At 41.0% G+C, this 23,970-nt stretch overlaps 1 protein-coding gene, 1 non-coding gene and 1 pseudogene across 2 annotated transcripts in view; 2 read left to right on the forward strand and 1 right to left on the reverse strand.

Moving 5' to 3' along the window:
- The window catches only part of PODXL2 (podocalyxin like 2), a 47,997-nt gene extending 29,966 nt beyond the window's left edge, over window positions 1–18,031 (reverse strand). Inside the window, exons 1-2 of the mRNA XM_045850175.1 lie at window positions 17,903–18,031; window positions 9,967–10,245 (exon numbers count right to left, since the gene is read on the reverse strand). Coding sequence (XP_045706131.1) covers window positions 9,967–10,245; window positions 17,903–17,972 — 349 coding nt within the window. The 5' untranslated portion in view covers window positions 17,973–18,031. The remainder of the gene's footprint in view (window positions 1–9,966; window positions 10,246–17,902) is intronic.
- LOC123826514 lies at window positions 4,312–4,414 on the forward strand. The gene has a single exon (XR_006787078.1). It is a non-coding gene; the product is annotated as a U6 spliceosomal RNA (small nuclear RNA).
- Window positions 18,032–23,153: 5,122 nt separating the features above from the next.
- Window positions 23,154–23,639, forward strand: LOC123826265 (annotated as a pseudogene).
- Window positions 23,640–23,970: the final 331 nt, after the last annotated feature.

Below are 23,970 nucleotides of genomic sequence, written 5' to 3' on the forward strand. Positions count from 1 at the left end.
ACAAGCTTCAGGGCTGTGCAGGTGGGGATTGGAATTCTTAATGACTGGTCTCTAGGCTCCTCACACCCACCCCTCTGCGACATGAGGTTAAGATGAAATGACATAATAAATGCAAAACATCTGCCCCATGAAAGGTACTTTTTTCTCCTCAAGGCATTCTCTGAAAGTCACACTACATGTCTTTCACTCTAAGCTTTCTACACAATCCAGCTCCCAGTAGGTATATCTGTGCTCAGGCTATTATTATAATAGGGCTACAAGAAGCATAGGATCCTAATGCTAGAAGGGACCTAGGAGGCTATCTGATGGTCTTAGCCCTCTGGCAGGTGGTAAGTAAGTTTAGAAAACGTGGATTGGCAATCCTCTTCAAGAACACATCTTGGCCTCCTTTTTTCCTCCCTAATTTCCTTAAACCCAAATGTGATAGTTCATTTACAACTTAACTTAAGCCCATTTCTGTTTTATCAAAGGGAGAAACACCTAGGAAGTATCTCCTTCTTGGGGGGAAATGTACATATTGTCTTAGTTCCTCTAGTTTAGCCTTATTTTCCTGGGGCTAAAGAACCAACATTAATTATCCCTTATTTAGCAACGCTTATTAATATTTTCCTCCTCTTGTGAAAACTGTGGATTCACCACAATTTTAACAGTGGTTATACAAAATCAACAGAGTAGTTACACAACAAATACTCACTGAATAACTTGTTGAAACTAAACAAGAACCACTAACTACAGACTAATTGATGGAAAAGGTAAAGTAAGGTGGTGGTTTTTTTTAGATTTTTTTTCTTGTTCAAGTACAGTCGTCTCCATTTTTCCCCCCATGATTCCCCTCACCCTACTCATCCCCACCTCCCACCCTCGACCCTACTCCCCTTTGGCTTTGTCCGTGTGTCCTTTATACATGTTCCTTGACAACCCTTCCCTTTTTTTCATTATCCCCATTCTCCTTCTCCTCTGGTTAGTCAGTTTGCTCTTTATTTCAGTGTCTCTGGTTATATTTTGCTTGCTTGCTTGTTTTATTGATTAGGTTCCACTTATAGGTAAGATCGTATGATATTTGTCTTTCACCACCTGGCCTAAAATAAGGTTCTTGATTTGTGTAACATTATTTATCACAGCACTTAAGCTGCATTCCCCCCAGGAGATGCAATGGGTGGCTCAGCGGCTGCTAGAGATCACTATAATGAAGCTCCAGGTCTCTGGGTAAGTAGGATTCTCCAGGCCTTTTCTTTTTTTCTTTTAATCTCATTATTGTTCTCTCAAAAGATCATATTGCATTTTCTTCCTCCTATATTTCACCACAGTTTTATATGTCTTGTTCCCTAGTTTATTAAGGCCACACTGGACTTTATTTCTTCCTTCTAGAAAAGCCATATTTCATGGATGACCTTCATTATCAGCTTCAATATTAATGAACTGATTCTTCTGTTTAAGACATGGAATTAAAATAGGCATCAGGGCCAATGGCCTTTAAAAATCACTTTAAATATCCTTTTAGATTAATTTCAAATCACTGAAATTGTTCTTTGTGTGCAACATTTAAGCCAGTTATTCAACCAAGTGCTAATATAAAAACACCCACAAAATTCAGAATAGATTTATATAAAACAGAGGTGCAAGAGAAGAAAGTTTCAGTATAATTAACAGCTTTTTAATAGTCAATCTCAGTAGTCATGAAATAAATGTAAATTTAAAAAGATGATAAACTTTTTGGCCAACCAACTTGAAAATAAATAAATTTATATATGTGTATATACATATATATGTGTATGTGAAGATAATAGCCATTTTTGAATCAGTACAGAAAACAGGTACTTAATGCAATGCTGAAAGGAACAGAAATCATACCACATTGGGGTGGGGTAAGCAACTGAATGAAAAGCTTTGAAAACAAATATTATGAACCCACAATTTCACTTCTAAAAGTGCACCCTAAGGAGACAAGTGAGGATGTTCATAACATTTAGTTTTAAGAGTTCCCATCATGGCAGAGTTCATATAGCAAAGACTGGAAACCATTCAGCTCTCACACAGCAAGGGGTAGACCAAGAAATGAGAGCCCATCACATTTGAGATAGATAAGGTTGGGTAGTTGTGTATGCTGACTTGGAAAGATGTTGTTAGGTGAAACAGCAAGATCTGTACACTATAATTCCATTTTTTTGTAAAAGCATATTTTCTGTATTTCCCACATGGGAAAAAGTTCAGAAAGACATACACTAGCCCTGACTTGTGTAGCTCAGTGGATTGAGCATCATTCTATAAGCCAAAAGTTCACTGGTTTGATTCCCATCCAGGGTACATGCCTGAGTTGTAGACCAGGCCCCCAGCTGGGGACGTGCAAGAGGCAATTGATGAAGTTTCTCTTCCTCTCTCCCTTCCTTCCCCTCTCTCTAAAAATAAATAAACAAAATCTTTTTTAAAAAGATATACACCAACATGTTAACATTTGTTAACTCTGGGTGATGGGATTTTAAGTAGTTTTTGTTTTTGGTGTCTAGGTGAAAGTGCTTCTGTCAGCCGGTCCTCCTCTTAGTAAATATGCCTGGGAAGTAACTCAAAAGGTCAAATCATTCTACAGAAGATAAAGTATCAACAAGGATTCACTGTATAGGAAATGTGTCTAGGTCCCAGCAGAAAGCTGCTTTGATTATCTGGTTTCTACAAAATTCATTATAGGGATAAGTAATTAAAGTGGTCTCATGAATAATTTCATATAGAGAAGGAGAAGCAGATCTTGAAGTAGAAATCTCAGATTTGAGATTTAGCTCTGACACTTATTACCTGTATAATTTAGTGTCACTTTTAAACCTCTCTAAGCCAGTTCCCTCATCTATAAAAACAGTGATACTAATCATGCTGACTTTTACAAATTTCAGGTTGCTGTGAGGCAAACAATATTATGTCAAAATAATTTATAATGCATGCACTGGCCAGAAGGCTCAGTTGGTTGGAGCATTGTCCCATACACCAAAAAGGTTGAGGGGTTGATTCCTGGTCAGGGCACATACTTAAGTTGCAAGTTTGATATCTAGTCGGGGCACAAATGGGAGGCAACCAATCACTGTTTTTCTCTTACATTGATGTATCTCTTTCTCACCTTCTTTTCTCTCTAAAATCAATTTTTAAAAATATCCTTAGGTGAGGATTAAAAATAATAATAATAATATTTCATAAAATAAAAACATTTTATGAATGTTCCTTACTCAAAGGCAGTGGGGTTTATGCACAACCATCATTTCATTCCCCTTTTCCTGTGAATGCACCTCGAGTCTCCTTTGAGAGGCACTCCTCCCCTCTTCTCCATCCAGGAGTAGGGAGCCCTACCCCTTGGCTTCAGGGGGCCTCAAGACCCACTCTGCCAGTGAGAAAATTTAGTCCTGATGGCCTTAGGATTGGCTCTGGGAAGGCCTCATGACCAAGCCTGAGCTCAGTCTCCCCTCTGAGATTTTCCAAAAGTGATGAGGAGGCAGAGTTCTCTCCTGTTAGGGTTGCTATGTGAAAGAAGGAAACCATAGGTATTGGTGGTTCTCAAAGCCACCACACCAGAATAGCCTGCCTAAGAATGAGGCCAAGAAGGGAAGGTAAAGCATGATGGAGCAAGGTGGATTCTGACTCAGGTTCAACCCCTGGACCCCATCTGCTTGGAGTTCTTCAGTTACTGAGCCAGGAAACACCTGTGAGCCTGTTTCAGTAGGGTTTCTAGAACTTGCCAACCCCAAAGAGTTATCTCTTTTGTTGTAGAACATCAGTTATCTTGTTCACTTAGAAAATTGAAACTGCTTGCAGAAAATTTTATTAAGAAGCTTGGAAAATGAAAGAAGTGGAGAGTGACAATAGGGACAGTCTTGAGATGAATAGGTAACCTGGGAAATATATTCTTAATCATTAACAATTCTGCATGAATTAATTGATCCGGCTTTCAGTTGGCTTGACACTAGCTGCTAGAGTGGGAAGTTTACACTATATTTCTTTTTCCCTACTTTATTAAGACTACTCTTTTCAACTGAAATGCCAGAGAATCATATTTTAAAGCTGGAAAAGATTTTAATCTATCATTCCGATGGTCTTACTTACAGATGAAGAAACTGAAGCCAAAATTAGAAAAGGAACCCACTCAAGGTCACACCAGTACTCATTACCAGGCAAGCAAAAACTCCATCAGCTATTTTTGCCATTGGACCCCACTGAGGATTACTGCTATAGAAGGTGAAGGAAAGCACCAGCTCTAGTTCTTCTAGGTCCAAACAAACTAGAAATGAGATGTATAATAGTATTAGTAACAATAGAATGTACTGGTTTACACGCTCGCTTTGGTAGCACATATACCAAAATTAGAACAACACAGAGAAAATTAGCATAGCCCTTGCACAAAGATGACCTGAAAATTTGTGAAGCAGTCCATATTTTTTCAATTAAAAAAATATACTGGTTTCCTCCAACACATACTATCAACATGCTCTCATGACAATTACCCAGGTCCACAGGCATCACTGCTCAGGAGACGCTGATTCTAGACTCAGCTCTGCTGCACATAAGCTGTGTGACTCTTGGGCAAAGCGCGTGCTGTGGAAAGTAGACCAACCAAAAGATAAGCAATGAGGAAGCCTGGACAAATGCAGCTCTCCTTTTTCCACCGGCTCTAAATCTCTTGCTCATTCTCGTTGGAGGGCACATACATCCCCACCTCAGAGTCCTTCAAGTATGTACAGTAGAGAAAAAAAAAAATAGATCTGGACTTCTGGCCAAGATGGAGGCATAGGTAGACACACTGTGCTTCCTCACACAACCAAGATAGGGACAACAACAACAACTTAGAAACAGAATAACAACCAGAACTGACAGAAAATTGAACTGTTTGGAAGTCAGACAACCAAGGAGTTAAAATAGACATGTTCATCCAGACCGCTAGGAGGGGCAGAGTTGGGCAGCAGGGTGGAGAAGGGTCAAGGCACAGAAAGCAGTGGGACTGGGCGCATAAGGCATCCCGGGCACACAAGACTGCAGCAGGCAGACCCTGGGCACGCAGATGGCTGCACATAGACCCCAGGTGTGGGGTGGCAACTGGCAGACCCAGCAAGGCGGCAATTGTGAAGCAAGGCACTGCATGCAACCCAAAGTCCCAGCACCAGGATACAGAGCCTCAGGCACTGATTGAAAACACCTGTGGGGGTTGAGGTGCATGGAGAGACTCCCAGCCTTACAGGAGAGTTTGTTGGAGAGACCGACAGGGTTCTAAAACATGTACAACCTCACCCGCATGGGAATTAGCACCAGAAAGGCCCAGTTTGCTGGGGGGAAGTGGTGGAGGGGACTGAAGTCCAACAGAGAGGGGAGCAAGTGCCATTGTTCCATCTCAGACCCTGCCCCCACATACAGTGCCACAACCCAGTGACTGGGTTGCCCCACCCTGGTGAACACCTAAGGCTCCACCCCTCATACATAACAGGCATGACAAGACAAAAAAATGGCCCAAATGGAAAAACACATCAAAGCTCTACAGCAAATACAACTAAGCAACCAAGAGATAGCCAACCTATCAGATGCACAGTTCAAAGCACTGGTGATCAGGATGCTCACAGAATTGGTTGAATTTGGTCACAAATTAGATGAAAAATGAAGGCTATACTAAGTGAAATGAAGGAAAATGCACAGGGAACTAATAGTGATGGGAAGAAAACTGGGACTCAAATCAATGGAGTGGACCAGAAGGAAGAAACAAACAACCAAACAGAAAAGAATGAAGAAACAAGAATTCAAAAAAATGAGAAGAGGCTTAGACACCTCCAGGACATCTTTAAATGTTCCAACACCCAAATTATAGGGGTACCAGAAGGGGAAGAGGACGAGCAACAAGTGGAAAAGTTATGTGAATAAATAATGAAGGAGAGCTTCCCCAATCTGGCAAAGGAAATAGACTTCCAGGAAGCTCAGAGAGTGCCAAAGAAGTTGGACCCAAGGAGGAACACACCAAGACACATCATAACTACATTACCCAAGGTAAAAATGAAGGAGAGGATCCTAGAAGCAGCAAGAGATAAGGAGACAGTAACCTACAAAGGAGTTCCCATCAGACTGTCAGCTGATTTCTCAAGGGAGACCTTGCAGGCAAGAAGGGGCTGGAAAGAAGTATTCCAAGTCATGAAAGGCAAGGATCTACATCCCAGATTGCTCTATCCAGCAAAGCTTTCATTTAGAATGGAAGGGCAGATAAAGTGCTTCTCAGATAAGGTCAAGTTAAAGGAGTTCATCATCAGCAAGCCCTTAGTATATGAAATGTTAAAAGGGGCTTATCTAAGAAAAAAAAAGATAAAAAATCATGTACAGTAAAATGACAGCAAACTCACAATTATTAACAACCACACCTAAAACAAAAACAAAAACAAACTAAGCAAACAACTAGAACAGGAGCAGAACCTCAGAAATGGAGATCACACGGAGGGTTAGCAACAGGGGAGTGGGAGGAGGGGAGAAGGAGAAATGGTATGAAGAATAAGTAGCATAGATGGTAGGTAGAAAATAGACAGGAGGAGGGCAAGAATAGTATGGGAAATGTAGAAGCTAAAGAACTTATGACACATGGACATGAACTAAAGGGGGGAATGTGGGTGGGAGAGGGTTTGCAGGGTGGAGGGGAATGAAGGGGGGGGAAATGGGACAAATGTAAAAGCATAATCAAGAAAATATATTTTCAAAAGAAAACAGATCTGTGTTGTGGAGCTGGCACGTTGTGCACCTGGCATGAGCAACAGAAAGAATGTATGCAAAGTGCTCATTACATGGCTTGTGTTCAATAAATGACAGGTATTTTTATTATAATGACACCTCAAGAAGCCAGTGGGATAAGGAATGAGATGAAGTGAGGGAAAAAAAAAGCGGAAACAACTTTGGGAGGTGTGTGCAAAGCAAATCTGAGTTAAAACCAAGGTCTTCCTGCTGTGATCCTGACAAAGGTCCAGGTACATAACTGTTGCTTTCTCGACCAGGCTCTCTGAGTGACTGCTGGTCTTAAACTAGAATCTCAGTTTGAACAAAAGGAGAAGCTTAGAGAAAGACCAAGTACATATAATTTTCCAGTACAAGGTAAACGTGTCACTTCTTTTCAATGATGAGAGAATACACTTATCAATGAATGTTTCTACACCAATAGGTTACATATATGAGGAAAATAAATTAGATCCCTATCTTATATTACACACAAAAATAAATAATAAAATAAAATATAAAAAATCAAGCTCCTGGGAGGGTGGGCTGTAATGGGGTAAAAGGCAGAAAACTGTACTTGAACAATTAAAATTTTTTAAAATCAAGTTCAGAAAGAATAGAAGAAATAAAGGTGTGTATACCACAAGGAAGAAAAGTCTTTTCTAAACATAAAGCATAGAAAAGCACATAAAAACATTTCAAAAGAAAAATTGTTTTAAGCTTATAGAAATGAAATTTATGCATATCAAAAAGTACTATGATAAAAATAAAGGTAATTGACAAACCAGAAAAATATTTTCTATTATATATACATCAGAGAAATGGTTAGTAGCTATTCTATATGAAAATGTGTACAGTAATAAAAAAGCCTCAGTAGAAAAAGTAGTAATAATAGCTAATATTTACAGATGACTTACAATGTGCCAAAATGTATCACTGCACTTAAATCTCACAACCTTATGATACTACTATTATCCCCATGTCCTAGATGATAAAACTGAGGCTTAGGCTTGTTAGTTGTCAAAAATCACATAGCTGTTCAATGGCATTGCTAGAACTGTGGAATCTGCCTGACCTCAAAGCCTGTTCTCTTAATTACACTGTATTTCAAATCAAATAGAACTCTCAATGGACAGAATATGTATATATCATATCTAGAGAGAATATATAGTAAGTATACATACTATATATGTGTGAATATATACACATATATAAGTTAAAATTTACTAGTAATCAAAGGCCATTATAATCTTGTCTATCAAATTGACTAAGATTTATAAATGGCAAAATTTAGTGGTAAGAAGTGTTAAAGAAAACTGTCACTCACTATACTTGTAGTGGATATGCACACTGAAAACACCTTTCTGGAGGGTGGCTTGGAAATATTTAACCAAAGCCTGTGGAAAGATTCACATCCTTTGTATCAGATATGTGCTGTCCCCTATAGATCCAGTCTCCACCCTTTTCTAACCCGCCAGCACCCAGGCAGACTGACCCAGTGGATTACATCAACAAGTCATGTCTTGCTTCCTGACCTGACTCCTGGGCAGAAGAGGGAAAGGGAGAATTATGGGGGTCCTGGCAGAAGATGGGAGGAGGGAAGTTGAGTACTTATTCTCCTGGCTCCTTCCCTGTAGGGCCACCTACTCCCTAGCACTATCTATCCTTGCAAGTTCCTTTCATCCTTCCCTGCCTTTGTCTCAATAGGTGTAGGGGGCTGATAGCTCTGTTGCCACTGGCCCTGGATTCCTCTGTGGTCACCCACTCCCTGCCTATACCTTTGTAAAATCACTGCTGTATGAATAAACCCTCCTTGGATTATTTTAGCTTGATTATGTCTTAAATTTCTGGTTGGGAGGCTGACTGACATATCTTTAGGCCCAGAAATTTTATTTTAGAAATCAAAAAAGTACAAAAACATGTGAGGATATTTATAGCAGCATTAAAACTGAAAACCTAAATATCCAATAATAGGGAACTGGTTTCATACATATAATGAGGCACATCGTGAACTACAGTGTAGTCATTAAAAACCAGGTTATAAAAGAATATTAATGATGCAGAAATAAATTTATAAGTGACTTTATAAGTGAATTCATAAGTGAAGATATTACGTCCCCTATAATTCTAATTTTGCATATAAAGTGATTAGAAAAATGCATCCCAAACTATTAGTAGTAATTATCTTTTAGTTGTAAGACCATAGCAGGATTTTATTACCAGTACATTTGTACTGTTTTTTATTTTTCACATTTTCTACAATTTTCATATATTATTTTTGAAATTAGAGAACATAAATCCAAAGTATTACCTTTTTTTTCCTTTCTTTTCTTTCTTTTTTTTTTAAAGAGGGAGAGAAACAGCAATGTGTGGTTGACTCTTGCACACCCCCAACTGGGGATCTGGCCTGCAACCCAAGAATGTGCCCTGACTGGGAATCAAACTGGTGACCTTTTGATTTGCAGGCCAGCACTTGATCCACTGAGCCACACCAGCCAGAGCCAAAATATTATATATTTTAAAAAGAAAAATTAGAGCTAAAATCTCTGACATCCCACCCCCATGTGCAAGTACACATGCACACACACAATTTGACAGTCTGACATTTAAAAATGAACTGCTGCAGGTCAAGGGCATGTGCACAGCTGCTGTTGCTAAAAGCATGAGAGTTCTGTCACATCTGACATCAGCCATGGTACATGCATTCCTGCTGAGCCCAGGCCCCACATGTCCATCAACCATGTTCTGTAAGTCCAGAAACCAGCTCTGGTCCATGCAGGGCAATTATAATGCCTTGACGGGGCCAGAAAGATTTAAGGGGGGACATGCAATGTGTGGACCTTTGGGAACCTTCAACTGAGACAATACAGCACACTACAGAAAAACAAACAAGCAAACAAACAAACCCCATACCTCAGAAAAATCTCAGCTTGAATCATGAATGAACATCTGAATAGCTGTATGATCTTAAGTATGCTTTTAACCTTTCTAAGCTTCAGTTTTCTCACGTGTAAAATGGGAATAATATTATGGACACAGAATATAGTTTACTAAACAGCAGTAAATATTAAAGAGAAAACAACCTCCTGAGCCAATAAGACATTCAGAATCCCAGAGACCTGATTTGATACACAGAAAAAGTTGGTGGGGAAAGAGAAGAGACATGATTTCAGCAAAGAAATGGTCCTTTGGCATTTTGCCAAGATGGTCTCATACCCAGCTGTACTCAAGCACATACTCTTAGGTAAGAAGAGCTACCTGCAGTGGGTCCCAGGTCCAAACTAGAGTCATTCAACTCCTCCTCCTCTTCCCAGAAGTACTGTGGTGGCTGCAGCATGCGGGACTCTTCACTCTCTTCACTGGGGAAGCCTGACCCAGGGGCTCCCAGGCCAGGTCCCAGTCCCGTGGCCTCACGGGGCTCCTCTGCATCAAATGACTCTAGGCCAGTGGGCAACAGGAGATCCAGCAAGGAGGTGGAAGTGAGGCCCTCTGGGCCAGGTTCATCAGATCCAGCTGCATATGCTTCCAGGGACACTCCTGCACAAACACAAAAGCCAGACCTATGAGAGGACAGAAAGGACAGGCTGCTGTGGGTTCAGATCTGTCTCCACAACAAAAAAACCCTGAAATAGGGGTGAGGCTTTGGGGATCAGTCATGACAGCCAGGGGCTGCAAGGGGGTTCTGAGATGCCATTCATATTTCAAAAGATCCAAAATGCTTAGCCAAGATAAAGCAGAGACAGAGGGAGACAGAGGCAGGAGAGAATGAGAGATTGATGAACTCAGTATCCTCTGGGCACTCACTCAAATGCAGACTGTGTCCCTGTTCTTTGCCATAACTGTACTAGGTGCTGGGAGCACAAGTAGCCAAAAGCAGGGTCCTGCTTTTAAGAAATATGTATAGACAGATTTATTCCTAGGTAGTTATTTTTCTTGTTGCTATATCAAATGGGATTTTTTTCCTGATTTCTGTTGCTGATATTTCACTGTTGGTATACAAAAATCTTTGATTTCTGAATATTGACTTTGTATCCAACTGTTTTGCCAAATTCATTTATTAGGTCAAGTAGTTTTTTGGTGGAATCTATAGGATTTTCTATGTATACTATCATGTCATCTGTAAATAATGACAGTTTTATTTCTTCCTTTCCAATTTGGATGCCTTTTATTTCTTTTTCTTGTCTGATTGCTGTGGCCAGGACTTCTAATATTATGTTGAATATGAGTGGTAAAAGTGAAACCACAATGAGATAACCACTTCACACTAGTCAGAATGGCCATTACAGACAAATCAACAAACAAATGTTGGAGAGGATGTGGAGAAAAGGAAACCCTAGTGCACTGTTGGTGGGAATGCAGACTGGTGCAGCCACTATGAAAAACAGTATGGAATTTCCTCAGAAAACTAAAAATGGAACTGTTTTTGACCTGGCAATTCCGCTGCTGGGATTATATCCTAAGAACCCCAAAACATCAATCCAAAAGAACCTATGCACCCCAATGTTCACAGAAGCAGAATTTACAATAGCTACATACTGGAAGCAACCTAAGTGTTCATCCATAAATGAATGGATCAAACAACTATGGTACATTTACACAGTGGGATACTATGCAGCAGAAAGAAAGAAGGAGCTCCTACCCTTTGAGACAACATGGATGGAATGGGGGAGCATTATGCTAAGTGAAATAAGCCAGGCAGTGAAAGACAAATACTATATGATCTCAACTATAAGTGAAATCTAATCAACAAAACAAACAAGTGAGCAAAATATAACCAGAGACATTGAAATTAAGAACAATCTGACAGTAACCAGAGGGGAGATGGGAGGGGATAATGTGGGGAAAGGGTGAAGGGTTTTCAGGAACAACTGTAAGAACACATGGACAAAACCAAGGTGGGGGGATGGAATCAGGGGAGGGAGGTGGGGATGGCTGGGATGGGGGGAGTGGTGGCGGGTAAATGCAGCCAACTGTACTTAAACAACAATAAAATAATTTTAAAAAATTTTATGGACATTGCTGCTATCCTAGCCTGAAAAAGTTCCAAAACTGCATTAAGAGTGTGATTAGTATTTCAGCAACACGGGATTTCTGAATATAATCTTTAAAAAACCATGTGAGGTCATAGATCAAATTCATCCAATGTTGGTAATGACATGTTCATGTAGCATCTTGACTGCATCTCTCCTATTTTACAAAACAGACAAATAATCAGATAAAAACAATAAATTAAAGGGCATCTTGTTATAAAATAAACAAACAAAAAAATTAAAGGGATATCTTTTTTCTCTCTCTCATTCACTAAGAATAGGAATACAGCCATATTTGCCAATTCCACAACTTAATTACTAAATTAATTACACAAGTACTACTACCTTGCTGTATGTCTTCCACAAATGTTGCTTAAAGCTTCTGGGTCTCTCAGCCTTCTCATCCAAAAATATGAGGAACGTGGATGAAATGACCTCCAAGTTTTATTTTCCACAACCAACATTCAGTGATGCAGGAAAGACAGAATTTTAGGAGTCATTTCCTGCTCTTCCCCTGTTGAGCACTATGACATAACGACAGTAGTTCATGGAAATTTTTAGTAATCATTAAAACAAAAATAAGAGATAAAATTATTTTTATTTTTTAACATTTTTATTGTTGTTCAAGTACAGTTTTCTGCCTTTTCACCTCCCCACCACCCCGGCCCTCCCCACCTCCTTTTCTTGTTTCTAACTCCCCCCCCCCATTATTGTCCATGTGTCCTTCACAATTGTTCCTGCAAATGCTTCACCCTTTCCCCCTATAATCCCCTCCCCTCTCCCCTCTGGTCACTGTCAGCCTGTTCTCAGTTTCAGTGTCTTTAGTTATATTTTGTTTGCTTGTTCGTTTTGTTGATTAGGTTCCTATTAAAGGTGAGATCATATGGTATTTGTCTTTCACTGCCTGGCTTACTTCACTTAGCATAATGAAGAGCTAACATTGTTGATGCTGCGTGCTAAATGCTTTACAAGCATTATCTGAATTTTAATCTTTACAACTACCGTATAAAATAGCAAGCCATAAGCTTGGTGTGTACCAGCAGGGTGATTGGCCACTGAAGAAAAAAGGGCATTCCAGATTCAGAAATGAGTTTTGTTTTAGCAGAACTAGAGTGAACATCCCAAATATGATGGCATCTGTGCATGCTATGCACAATCAGACAACACAGGTCCACAAATAACATCTAGTTGTAAGGACAGCATTCTGGGATAAAGTGAAAGGGGCTTAACAAAGTAAAAATCATGCTGATGTGGATAAACAGGTCTGGAAAACACACACAGAAGGAAGCTCTTGTAGAGAGAACTTGTCACCAAGAAAGCAGGTTTGTATTCTGGCTCCCCTAGCTGAGTGATTCTGAGTAGCTACTTCACTGCCAGCAGCCTTAGTTTCCTCATCAGTAAAGCAAAGACAATAATTCCTCCAACCCTCACAGAGGCAAGGGCATCAGATGAGGTAAGCTCCATGTAGTGTGTGTAAACAGTGCTATAAGGAGCATATTGTATTGAACAAATGTGTTATTACTCTATATAAAGGACAGAGAATTGGGATATTCTTAGCCAGGAAAAGAGAACATTTAAGAGAGACAATGGTCAGCATCTTCAAATATATTTTTTAAATGTTGATGTAAATAATAAAGATCAGTTATTCTATGTCTGAGGAAAAAACTAGGACTGAGTGGAAATATGGGATAGCATCAGAGGGCCCAAAAGCCTTTAACTAGAAGCTAGTCACCTCTGCCCACCTGCCTAACTATTCCTCCTGCTTTTGAGAAGTATTTTCTGGCCACTTCTAATCTAGGCTAGGTACCACTTCTGTTACCATAGCCTTCTGAACAAATTACTTTTCTCACTGAATTGTAACAGACCATCTTACAGGCTTCCTTTTGTTGAATAGTAAGCCCACAATCAGCATGTCCCATGTCAGATTTAACCTTGTCATTCCAGTGACTCAACAGTCTCTGAAACATAATAGAGGCTCAATACATGTTGAATAAATGAAGGAATAAATAAATAAATAACCTTCTTATTTAAAAAAAGAAATAACTGAGACTACATGAGATTAAGGCGCAATAGCAAATAGATAATAGTTAATAGAAAAGCTGTAATTAGATGTTTCTACCCATAAAAAAAGGTCTTGCAGACCTTCCTCCATGAAGAAAAGCTGGGAAGCTATTATTTGCTAAGCTGGGTACCCTTCTTCCAAAGTATAGGTAAAGAAAAAGAATACCCAAGATGGCATAAATACTTCATAGGATTTAAGGAGCAAGGAAAGAGGCCAGAGCTAAAGACTGAAGGACATCCATCCCCCTCTAGCACTCTGCTCAGGGTCCTCATGGCAAATCCAAAACATACAAGGCTCAGAGTGCAGGAATCTCTCCTCTTGCAAAAGGCCTGAGGTCAGAAAGGTGGTTCCCTATATTTTCACCAAGAATCATTTTTACCTATGTCTGAAAATATGTCATCAATAAACTGCACTAATTTAATAGTTATTTTCTCATTTTTAAAAAGTTAATCAGAATCATAGAATATGCCAATCAGATACAATGCCAATTAGAATCAAACTTTGATTTTAGGTAGGCTTCAGTATCTTATTAGAGGTAGAAATTTGCATTAGAATTTCAGTTTACACAGAAGAATATGGTCACCTCTGAGCTCCTTCTGTATCACATATTATGCCAGGCCCTCTCGGGATACAAACATGAGCATGAGACAGCCTCTGTCCTAGGGAAAATGACCACTGTTTGGTCATTTCTAAATTTTATACAAAATATCAGCTGACATAGTAGCCCTACTCTGCAGAAGTGATGTCCCTAGGGTAGGAGAACCAAATACTAGAAACTAATCTGGAAAAACTCATGCAGTCCAGGAAGAAAAAAAGTCAACCAATGGAAAATACTTGTAATAATTAAATAACAAAAATGTTACAGGTTCCACAAGCACATGAACAGCCAATTTTTGAGAGGGTCAAGAAGTAAAGATTTTTATCTACATATTATCAGTCACTAGCAGGTATGTTGGGAAAGACATTACTTCAGCTTTTTTAGATAAGGGCAACCTGATTTGTCAAATTCTTGGGATCTTACCCTCTCTACCAAACCACTGGAGGATCAAACACATATTGCCTCTTCAAAACCTAAGAACTGTCTCTTTCAGAGCTGAACACTTGTGTGGTGTCAGAGAAGTCACTACCATCTAGGACTTGCTCAGGCTCTCCTGGACAGCTTGAGTCTTGAAAAAACTGTGTCTGCCCTATTGAAAAAGTCTGACCAGCAGTCCTGTTGATTTCCCACCTCTGGGAATAAAATACCTTTTTAGTCAGTGAAGCTCTGTGTACAGAGAGGACTGTGGTCTGATGATTTCACTAGGTTTATTCCCTATGACTTCCATGACTTAGGTGATTCCTCCATTCTCTGAACCTCTCTCCTCTACCTGTCAAGAGAGAAGCCATGATGTCTCTCTACCTTATCTCCCTCCCCCTCCTCGTCTTCCTTGCCTAACAGCCTGGTAGGAATTAACAGAGATTTTTATAACTTTGCTGAAAAGCTGTGTGTAAAAAAAAGGAATCTGGTTGTTTGTTGTTGTTGTTGTTATTGTTGTTGTTTCTCCAGTAAACAGTTCCATCTTCTGAATGTTATTTTCCCTATAATTATTCTTTTTCTTTTTATATACCTTAGTATTTTCAAAAGTCTTGATAATGGGTAATTATTTAGGTAATTATGAGAGGTTACTTACTTTTAAACTTGCATACCAAAATAGTAGCTGAGACCTAACCATTCTATGTATATTACTTTTGCACTTAACTAATCTACCTTAAGACCACCTGATTTAAAATTTCAGATTTACACTCTTTGTAATTGATTTTTTCCCCTCTAATACCTATAATGTTTTGTTTCTTCATCACTGCCAACAGAGGGAGGGAGAGAAAAAGAAGGGACATAAAAGGATTTGGGGATCAGCCTCAAATAATTAAAAATTTGACCCAAACACACTCTGAAAAAGAGGCAAATAAAGCAGGCTTATATCTTGAGGAGTGAGAAAACAAGGCCTTAGTAATCCCATGTTTTATCTCCCCTGCAATTTACTTCTCAAGATCCAAATATCCTTTTATGATTTCTAACATCAGCTGCATCCCTACCTTCCCCCTAATCAGCAGCTCTGAAGTCCAGATCTCTCTAGGCTCTTGCCAGACATCAATATTGGAGCTGCCCAGCAGCCTCTGTTAACATAGCTCCCATACCCTTGAGTGTCAGCCACAGCAGAAATTGTCTAGCACTGTTGACCTACCACATGTATACTTATACTATTTGTGTGTCTATACACATCAAAGAGACAGTGCTGAAAGGTTTTTGCAGGGTTTCCACACAAAGGTGTGAAGAAAAAGACATACTGCTGGATACACACGTCACCCACATTAATGTGTGTCTAATAGTATGTGTTATGAGAAGTGTGTATGGGAGGCAGGAGAACGGAGAAAGAACAGAAGGGAGAAAAATTGCCCACAGTAATCCATGGCTAGCCATGTAAGGGTACAGGCAGTTACAGCTGGGCATGGGTGCTAACACACTTTAATGGCCAGTTTTGGTGGGGCTGTCACAAAAAGAAAGAGTAAATTAATCAATATTTAATTTATTTATTGACTCTCATCTTCTTCAAAGAGGATTTGAGGTTTGCCAGGATGCAGGTAGATGTGTGTGTCTGAGAGAAACCCTCGTGGACATTTTTTCTGTGCACACCACTTAGGTCCTTACCCATCCCTGATTGACAGTGGAGAAAAAGTACTCCTGTTGAACTGATCCTTCCTGGAACATGCTCAGGAGTGGCCCCTTTCCCCTCCCACAAGTTTTCCTTGGCATTCTGTCACTATGGCCCATGGTAATGGCCCATCTCATGAAGCAAGATTGCTCCTCCCTTCAGGAAGAGACACTTCACAAGTCTCTCCTTCATCACACTCATCACACAATATGCCTATTTTTGTGGGTTAACTGAATGGGAACTACCTACTAGCCACTGTCCCATGCACACTGCTACACATAAACACTATACCCTTGTGCGTGGATTGGAAGTGGAGTCACTCCAGCCTATCTGACATGGGAGCATGCATCACAAGTACACACTCCAGTACTCCTCTCCACCAACACCAGTTACACCTTAATATGTACTCATGACAGCTCTCCCCATCACTCTGTCGAGCTACAAGGAGAAGCTGTTTAGCCATGTCCTGATTTGACTCATCTTTGCAGACAGCTCTTCTCCCTACCCCCATTCTGTTGTGGTGGCCTGTCTCATAGGCTGTCACACACTTTGTGTCCCCCACCACCACCCTGCACACACCTAAATCCTAAGTCTGCCACTCGGAAGCTGTTCTCAGGCTCTGCCTCTTTCTCAGAGGCACATCCATTTCACACCTGCCCCCCACCACCCAACGTACAGCCCAGTGCCCTTGAGTAGCTTCTGAATGGGAAACTGGTTCACAGGGTCTCTCACACACCCCTGTTGTCAGCTGCGCGGGAGCTATCCAGGAGTGTCACTGTCAGAGACTTTCTGGGGCTGCCATACGTCTTTTTTGTCAACTCCTAATAAACTAAGTTGCCCAACGCAGCTTATGTAAAACACTCATTCACAACGACACACCCTTCCTCCTGTCCAGTAACCCACACACGTAAACACACTCTCCACGGTCGCAGAAGCTGTATGTAGAGGTTCTTGACAGTCTCCCTTAGAAAACACAGAGACGTCCACCCCACACTCACTGTCGCAGCCCCATGGGACCTTTAGATGCTGTCTCGCATTCTTGTGTGACTGTCGCAGGGACTGGCGGCCCGTTCATCCTCTCAGCCTTGCTCCGCTAGCCCAGAGCGACCCTGGTCCAGTGCCGCAGGGAGCGTGCTGAGGTGGCTGACGACACTCGCGGCTCACTCGCGGGTGTGTGTGTGTGGCCCTCGCGCATGGAACGGCTCACAACGCAGGCACACCGGGTCGCCCCACGCCCCCACCCTCTCCCTACGAGCGCGCGTGTGTGGTGGAAGGATCGTGCCGTAGCCCAGCCAGACCCCGCTCACCACCCCACGCCAGTCCTTTGTTAGCGGCCGGGAGCTGTCCAGCACCGCGGCTTACCTTGCCCGTCCGCCCAACCCTGACGCCTGCGATCGCTGGTGCGCACTCACCTCCGGCTAGCAGCAGGAGGAGCGTCCGTAGCAGCAGCGGCAGCGGAGGAGCCCGCGGCAACCGGCCCATGATGCAACCGTTGCCACCCGTAGCCGCAGCGGCCGGCGCTTCTGCCCGCGTTGGAGGCCTCTCAGGCAGCCGGGGAGGTGCGCGTCAGCCCCAAAGGAACACGCTGCCGTCACTCACCCTCGGTCCCGCCCAGTCGCGTGACAGCGGCGCGCCCCCGAGGAGGTAAGAAGGGCACGGGTGACCTCCCCTCTGTCTCTTCCCCTTTGCTGTGTCAGCCAGAACGGTGGGGCCCTGGGAGAGGCTGGGGCTGCAACTGCGAGGCCTGGAATTTGGGGCCTCGCACCTCCTATTTGGCCGCAGCAACGGAGGTGAGCTCCCGGAGCCACCCAGTCACCCATCTCCTGGAAACATTTCCTGAGCACCCAGGAGGCAGGCAGTGGTCACCTTCATCAAATGAGACTTATCAGAGAATGGAGAAGTGAGAGGAGTATAACACTAACGCTGGGCGTGGAGTGTTGACAATTGTACGACATGAGGTTGAACAGCAGCTTCAGGAGGAGGAGGAGGAGGAGGAGGAGTGAGGTCAGGAAACGCTTCTCACGGGCACTTGAGAGGGCAAACCACGAAGGCAACGTAAGAGAAGGATGAGGCAAAGTCCCTGGGCCAGGAGGGAGCAAAGAACCAACTTGGGGCCAGTCTAGTGCACATCCTTCCTTCAAATTGGCCCTGAGACCTTGAGTGAACCTCTTCACACCCCTGGGCCCCAGTTGCCTCATCTGTTGAAAGCAGGCTTTGAGTTATTAAGGCAGTGTTTCATTCTTCTTTCTTCTTTTTTTCAAACTACAAGTTTATTTAGAAAATTGTGGAGGTAGGAAAAGTGAGCCATAGAAGAAATGGGCTCAGAAAACAAGTTCCAAAGGCAAAAGAAGGACCCTTGGAGCTTAGAAGAAAGACACAGGCAAGGAAAATGCACCTGGGGAAAGGCCTGAGTGTGCTCCACAGAGAGAGCCACTAAGGCAGTGTTTCTTAACTTTTGTTAAGCGTTTTGACCTTGTGACAACTAAAGTTGTACCAGGGCAACTGGTACCACTTCATGTACCAGACATCACTGTAGTGAACAAAACAGTCACACCCCCATCCTCATAGTTTAGTGAAGAAAACAAAGAAAAATCAATAAGAATTACAATTATAGTGAAGTCTGCCAAGAAGCAGAAGGACAATGAAACAACATAGAACAGAAGTTTTACACTTGCCTTCTTGAAGGCACATTTAAGCTGGCACCTGGAAGGGTGAATGGATACAAGGTTGGGTTGGAGAGAACATTACAGGCAGAAAGAAAAGTGCATGTGTAATTCCTGAGTTAGAAAGGTCCTCAATCTCTCTGAGAAACAAAGAAAAGTCCCAACACTTTTGGAATGACTGCAGTTTGAACATGTCCAGCAGTCAGTATTTTATGGAATTTTACTTTATATATAGTATATTCAGAAAACACTTCTTAAAAATAAATTATTATACTGAATCTGGTATTTCAAATGTAGTCTTAACCCCTCTATCACTAGATATTGGATCTCAAAGAACTTTTCCAGGACTAAATACTTAGGAGAAACAGGTATTGAGGTGGAGGGTATGTTACAGTAGATAGTCATGGAGCACCAAGGAGTTTCCCCCATTGGCCAAGATAGTGCTGGGGGAGGTTCTTACACTGAATGGGCCAAAAGTTAGAAAGATAAATCCAGAGTGCCAAAAGCTAGAAAGATGAATGTACAGGACCTGAGAGCACCAAAAGCTAGCAAGATAATAAGACAGAGAAAAAAAGCCCTCCCTCCCTCTCCCTTTAAGAACTAAGGGCTTGAGCAGGAAGGGTCAGATGGTCTTTGAGACAGGAGTCCACCATTCTCCCAAGTTGTGGCATCTGAATAAATTTCTTTCCTTTTTCACTAGTACCTGTCTGACAACTTTGGCTTTCACTGAAGCAGGCAGCTGAACCTGCACTTCAGTTACAGGAGATAAGTGGAAATGAATCCTAATCAAAGGAAAGAACATGAGCAAAATGTAGCTCAGTATGATAAAATTACTTGCCATATCAAATTTAGGAGATAATAGTTTCATGATTAGGATGGGGCAGAAGACAAGTTTAAAAGTTTAAAAAGATGACTTACTAGCTAAATACCTTACTGAATTTTTGGTTAATTCATACAAAGTAGTAGGCTCTTATGTTATAAATGAGGCAGTGAGCCATGACTGTGTGGCTCAGTGGATTGGGCATCGGCAAACAGAAGGGTTGCTGGTTTGATTCCCAGTCAGTGCACATGCCTGAGTTGCAGGTGGGTTGCTGGTTCAAGGCATGTGAGAGGCAACCAATGGATGTTTCTCACCCTCTCTTTAACCCTCCTTCTTCTTTTCCCTAAAAGTAAATAAAGATAAATAATTTTTGAATGAGGCCACAAAACACATGGGAAAAGTGACAAGTCTAAGAAGATAATGCAAAGTAGTAAATAAATTTAGAATTTTTAGGTAAAGCTATTCTTAATTCATAGAACTACATCATTTCATTTAGCCTGTGGTCAGATTAAACTCCACAGACCATTTTGTTCAATGGACATTGTAGGGTCTGGAAGGGTGTCAAGATCTGGTAGTAAAGGATCTTGAAGGTCATAATGAGCAGTTTGGACTTTATTCTCCAGAAATTCATTTTTTATATAAGAATCATGTCATGGTTAGGTCTGTATTTTACACAGATGATTCAGAGGGCACTAGAGAGGAAAGATTGGCCAGTGGAGAGATTGCCACAGGTGTCTCAGGAGCAGATGGTAGAAGTCTGACCTAGGGCTAGCACAGCATATTTGAAAAGACACCCCAGAGACAGCACTAGTATGACTCAAAGAATGATGGAATTGAGTCCTGTTGATGTCATTTTTACTGTTATTCTCTATGCAAATATGAATTAGACAAGACCTAATTTATAACAGTTTACACAAAAAGCCCACATATAGGAAATGACTACAAAGTGTAAAGCAAGTTTGGACTTAAAATGAGTACAGTGCCCAGAACAAGGAAGTTAATGGTCCTGCTATTTGGAACTCTTTGAACTTTGTCAACATTATGTTTTTATAGTAACTTTTTTTGTTTGTTTGTTCAGTGAAGGACCAAGTAATGGAGGAGTTATCCAGGAACATATCAGAGAAAACAACTGTTAAAGCTAGGAGTATCTGGCTTGAAAAAGAGAAAACTGAGGTGCATCTAAACCCATCATTTGTGTCCGTTTTTCCTCTGCTGCAGTGAAATGAGTGTCCTGCTTTATCACAGGCCAACTTCCTCCACTGGGGCTCTGTAGGGAGCCATTTCATGGGGCAAGGAAATGTAGCTCAGCATCCATGTGGAAAACCAGTGGGGAGCCAGTTGGCACACAGGACCATGCCCACGGAGAGGTTTCCCCATGGGGAATTAGGCCTGCATTGTACCTAGACTGTTATGAGACTTGCTTTTGCTAAAACTCTCTTACCCTGAATTGAGGTAGCAAGTGCGTACTGTAACTTCCTAAGATCTGTGCTAAACCTCCAAACTATAGAGTGTAACTGATTCAACCACTTTTCCCCTTGGTCTGCAATATACTTCTCTTTGAAGTAATTAGCAACATTCTTTCCTTTGTTATCTGTCAAAGGTAATCACCTGCAGTGAACCTGTGCACAGTAGATGAGGACCATCCTCCACATAATGTACCCAGAAAAGCAATAAAAGCCTGTCTAGGCAGAGGCTGGGGCCCTCTCGCCCTCTCTCCCTCTTAGAGAGTGGCCATGCCACCCCTTTTTCTCTACAGGACTTCAGTAGTCCATGTGTATTTGTTCATACCAATGACAACACACATACATGGATACTGCTGGCCATTATTTGTCTCCTTTTCAAGAACTTCCATTTAAAAGTATCTCTTTTCTGACAGTGTCAGTCTTTCTTTCTCCCTGACCATTCTCATTAGGTATAAAAACATGATCCAGAATTTCTCATCTTAAAAAAAATACTGGAAGAGATGAAGTCATGCTGCTGGTACACTGAGTACATGTGCTTGCTTTTACCTCCTGCTCTTGACCCTAGAAATCATAGGAAATATACATATGTACACCTCGGTCCACAACAGCACTGGAATACAAAATGGGATTAATTTGGTGGGTCTAAAATGATGAGGAAACACTTAAAAAATAAAAAGCAAATAAGATTAAATTGCTGGAGAAACCCACAGTGCAAAATGCATGCCCTTCTAATTAGCTCTTAGGTTAAAGATAAATCACAATATACATTTTAGTCTATTTAGAAATTAATGACAACATAAGAACATTGCATATGAAAATCCATGGGATGCAGCCAACAATTAATTCACAGAGGATATTTTATAGCCACAAATACATTTATTAGAGGAAAAAAGACAGATTAAAAGTAAATGAACCAAGTATTCAGTTTAAGAATCTTTACAACACACACACACACACACACACACACACAACCCAAGAAATTTCTATTGCTGTTAAAATAACAATAAAATCCAGTAGAGCTATTTGGTTTTTTAAAATATTTTATTTATTTATTTTTAGAGAGGGAAGGGAGAGAGAAAGAGACAGAGAGAGAGAGACATCAATGTGCAGTTGCTGGGGGCCGACTGGGAATTGAACCTGCGACACTTTGGTTCACAGCCCACACTCAATCCACTGAGCTATGCCAGCCGGGGCCTAGTAGAACTATTTGTTAGAGGCCAGTTGTTTGAAAAGATGAATAAAGCAGTCAAAACGTTAGTATCAAGATAAAAACGAGAAGACATAGAAAAAGCATTAGGAATGACAATGGGAACAAAACTACAAATAAGATTTTAAAATTACAAGCAAAATTTCACATATAATTTATTAATAAAGTTTTAAGTTTAATTGGAATGAATACTTTTAAAGAAAACACAAAATACTGAGCCCTGGCTAGTGTAGCCTTGTGAATTGAGTGCAGGTCTGCGAACCAAAGGGTCGCTGGTTCAATTCCCTGTCAGGGCACATGCCTGGGTTGCAAACCAGGTTCCCCGTAGGTGGTACACAAGAGGCAACCATACATTGATGTTTCTCTCCCTGTCTCCCTCCTTTCCCCTCTCTCTTCAAATAGATAAATAAAATCTTTAAAATAACACACACAAAAAAATACTGAAATTAATTCAAGTAGAAGAAAAGCTGCTACTTTTTGGCCAGAACTGCCATCTTCCAGTAATTCACCAACATGACTAACACAAAGGGAAAGAGGAGAGGTACCTGTTATATGTTCTCTAGGCCTTTTAGAAAGCATGGAGTTGTTCCTTTGGCTACTACATACATGCAAATCTACAAGAAAGGTGATGTTGTAGATATTAAGGGAATGGGCACTATTCAAAGGAATGCCCCACACTTGTTACCATGGCAAAACTGGAAGAGTCTATAACATCACCCAGCATGTAGTGGGCATTGTTGCAAACAAACAAGTTAACGGCAAGATTTTTGCAAAGAGAATTAATGTACAAATTGAGCATATTAAGCACTCAAAGAGTTGAGATAGCTTCCTGAAATATGTGAAGGAAAATGATCAGAAAAAGAAGGAAGCCAAAGAGAAAAGTACCTGGGTTCAACTGAAGCATCAGCCTGCTCCCCAAAAGAAGCACACTTTGTGAGAACTAATAGAAAGGAGCTTGAACTGTTGGAACCCATTCCCTATGAATTTATGGCATGATAAGTGTGAAAAAAATAAAAGGCTTCTATTCTGATGAAAGAAAGAAAGGAAGAAAGGAAGGAAGGAAGGAAGGAAGGAAGGAAAAGAAAAGAAAGAAAGAAAGAAAAAAGAAAAGCTAAATACCAGTAACAATGGGAGAAATAAAAAGACAGTAAAAAATAATCTACCCTCCAAAAGACATAAAGACCATTTGGAATGAGTGTATTCTACCAAACATTAAACATAAAAACTCTTCTAGAAAAAAAGGTAGAAGTCATCCCAATTTGCTTTATGAAACTAGTATAACCCTGATACAAAAAAAAGAACCCCTGAAGATAATATAAATAGAAAA

The sequence above is a fragment of the Phyllostomus hastatus genome, unplaced genomic scaffold (assembly GCF_019186645.2).
Source record: "Phyllostomus hastatus isolate PE091 unplaced genomic scaffold, TTU_PhHast_1.1 phas_contig_80, whole genome shotgun sequence".
Lineage (NCBI taxonomy): Eukaryota > Metazoa > Chordata > Mammalia > Chiroptera > Phyllostomidae > Phyllostomus > Phyllostomus hastatus.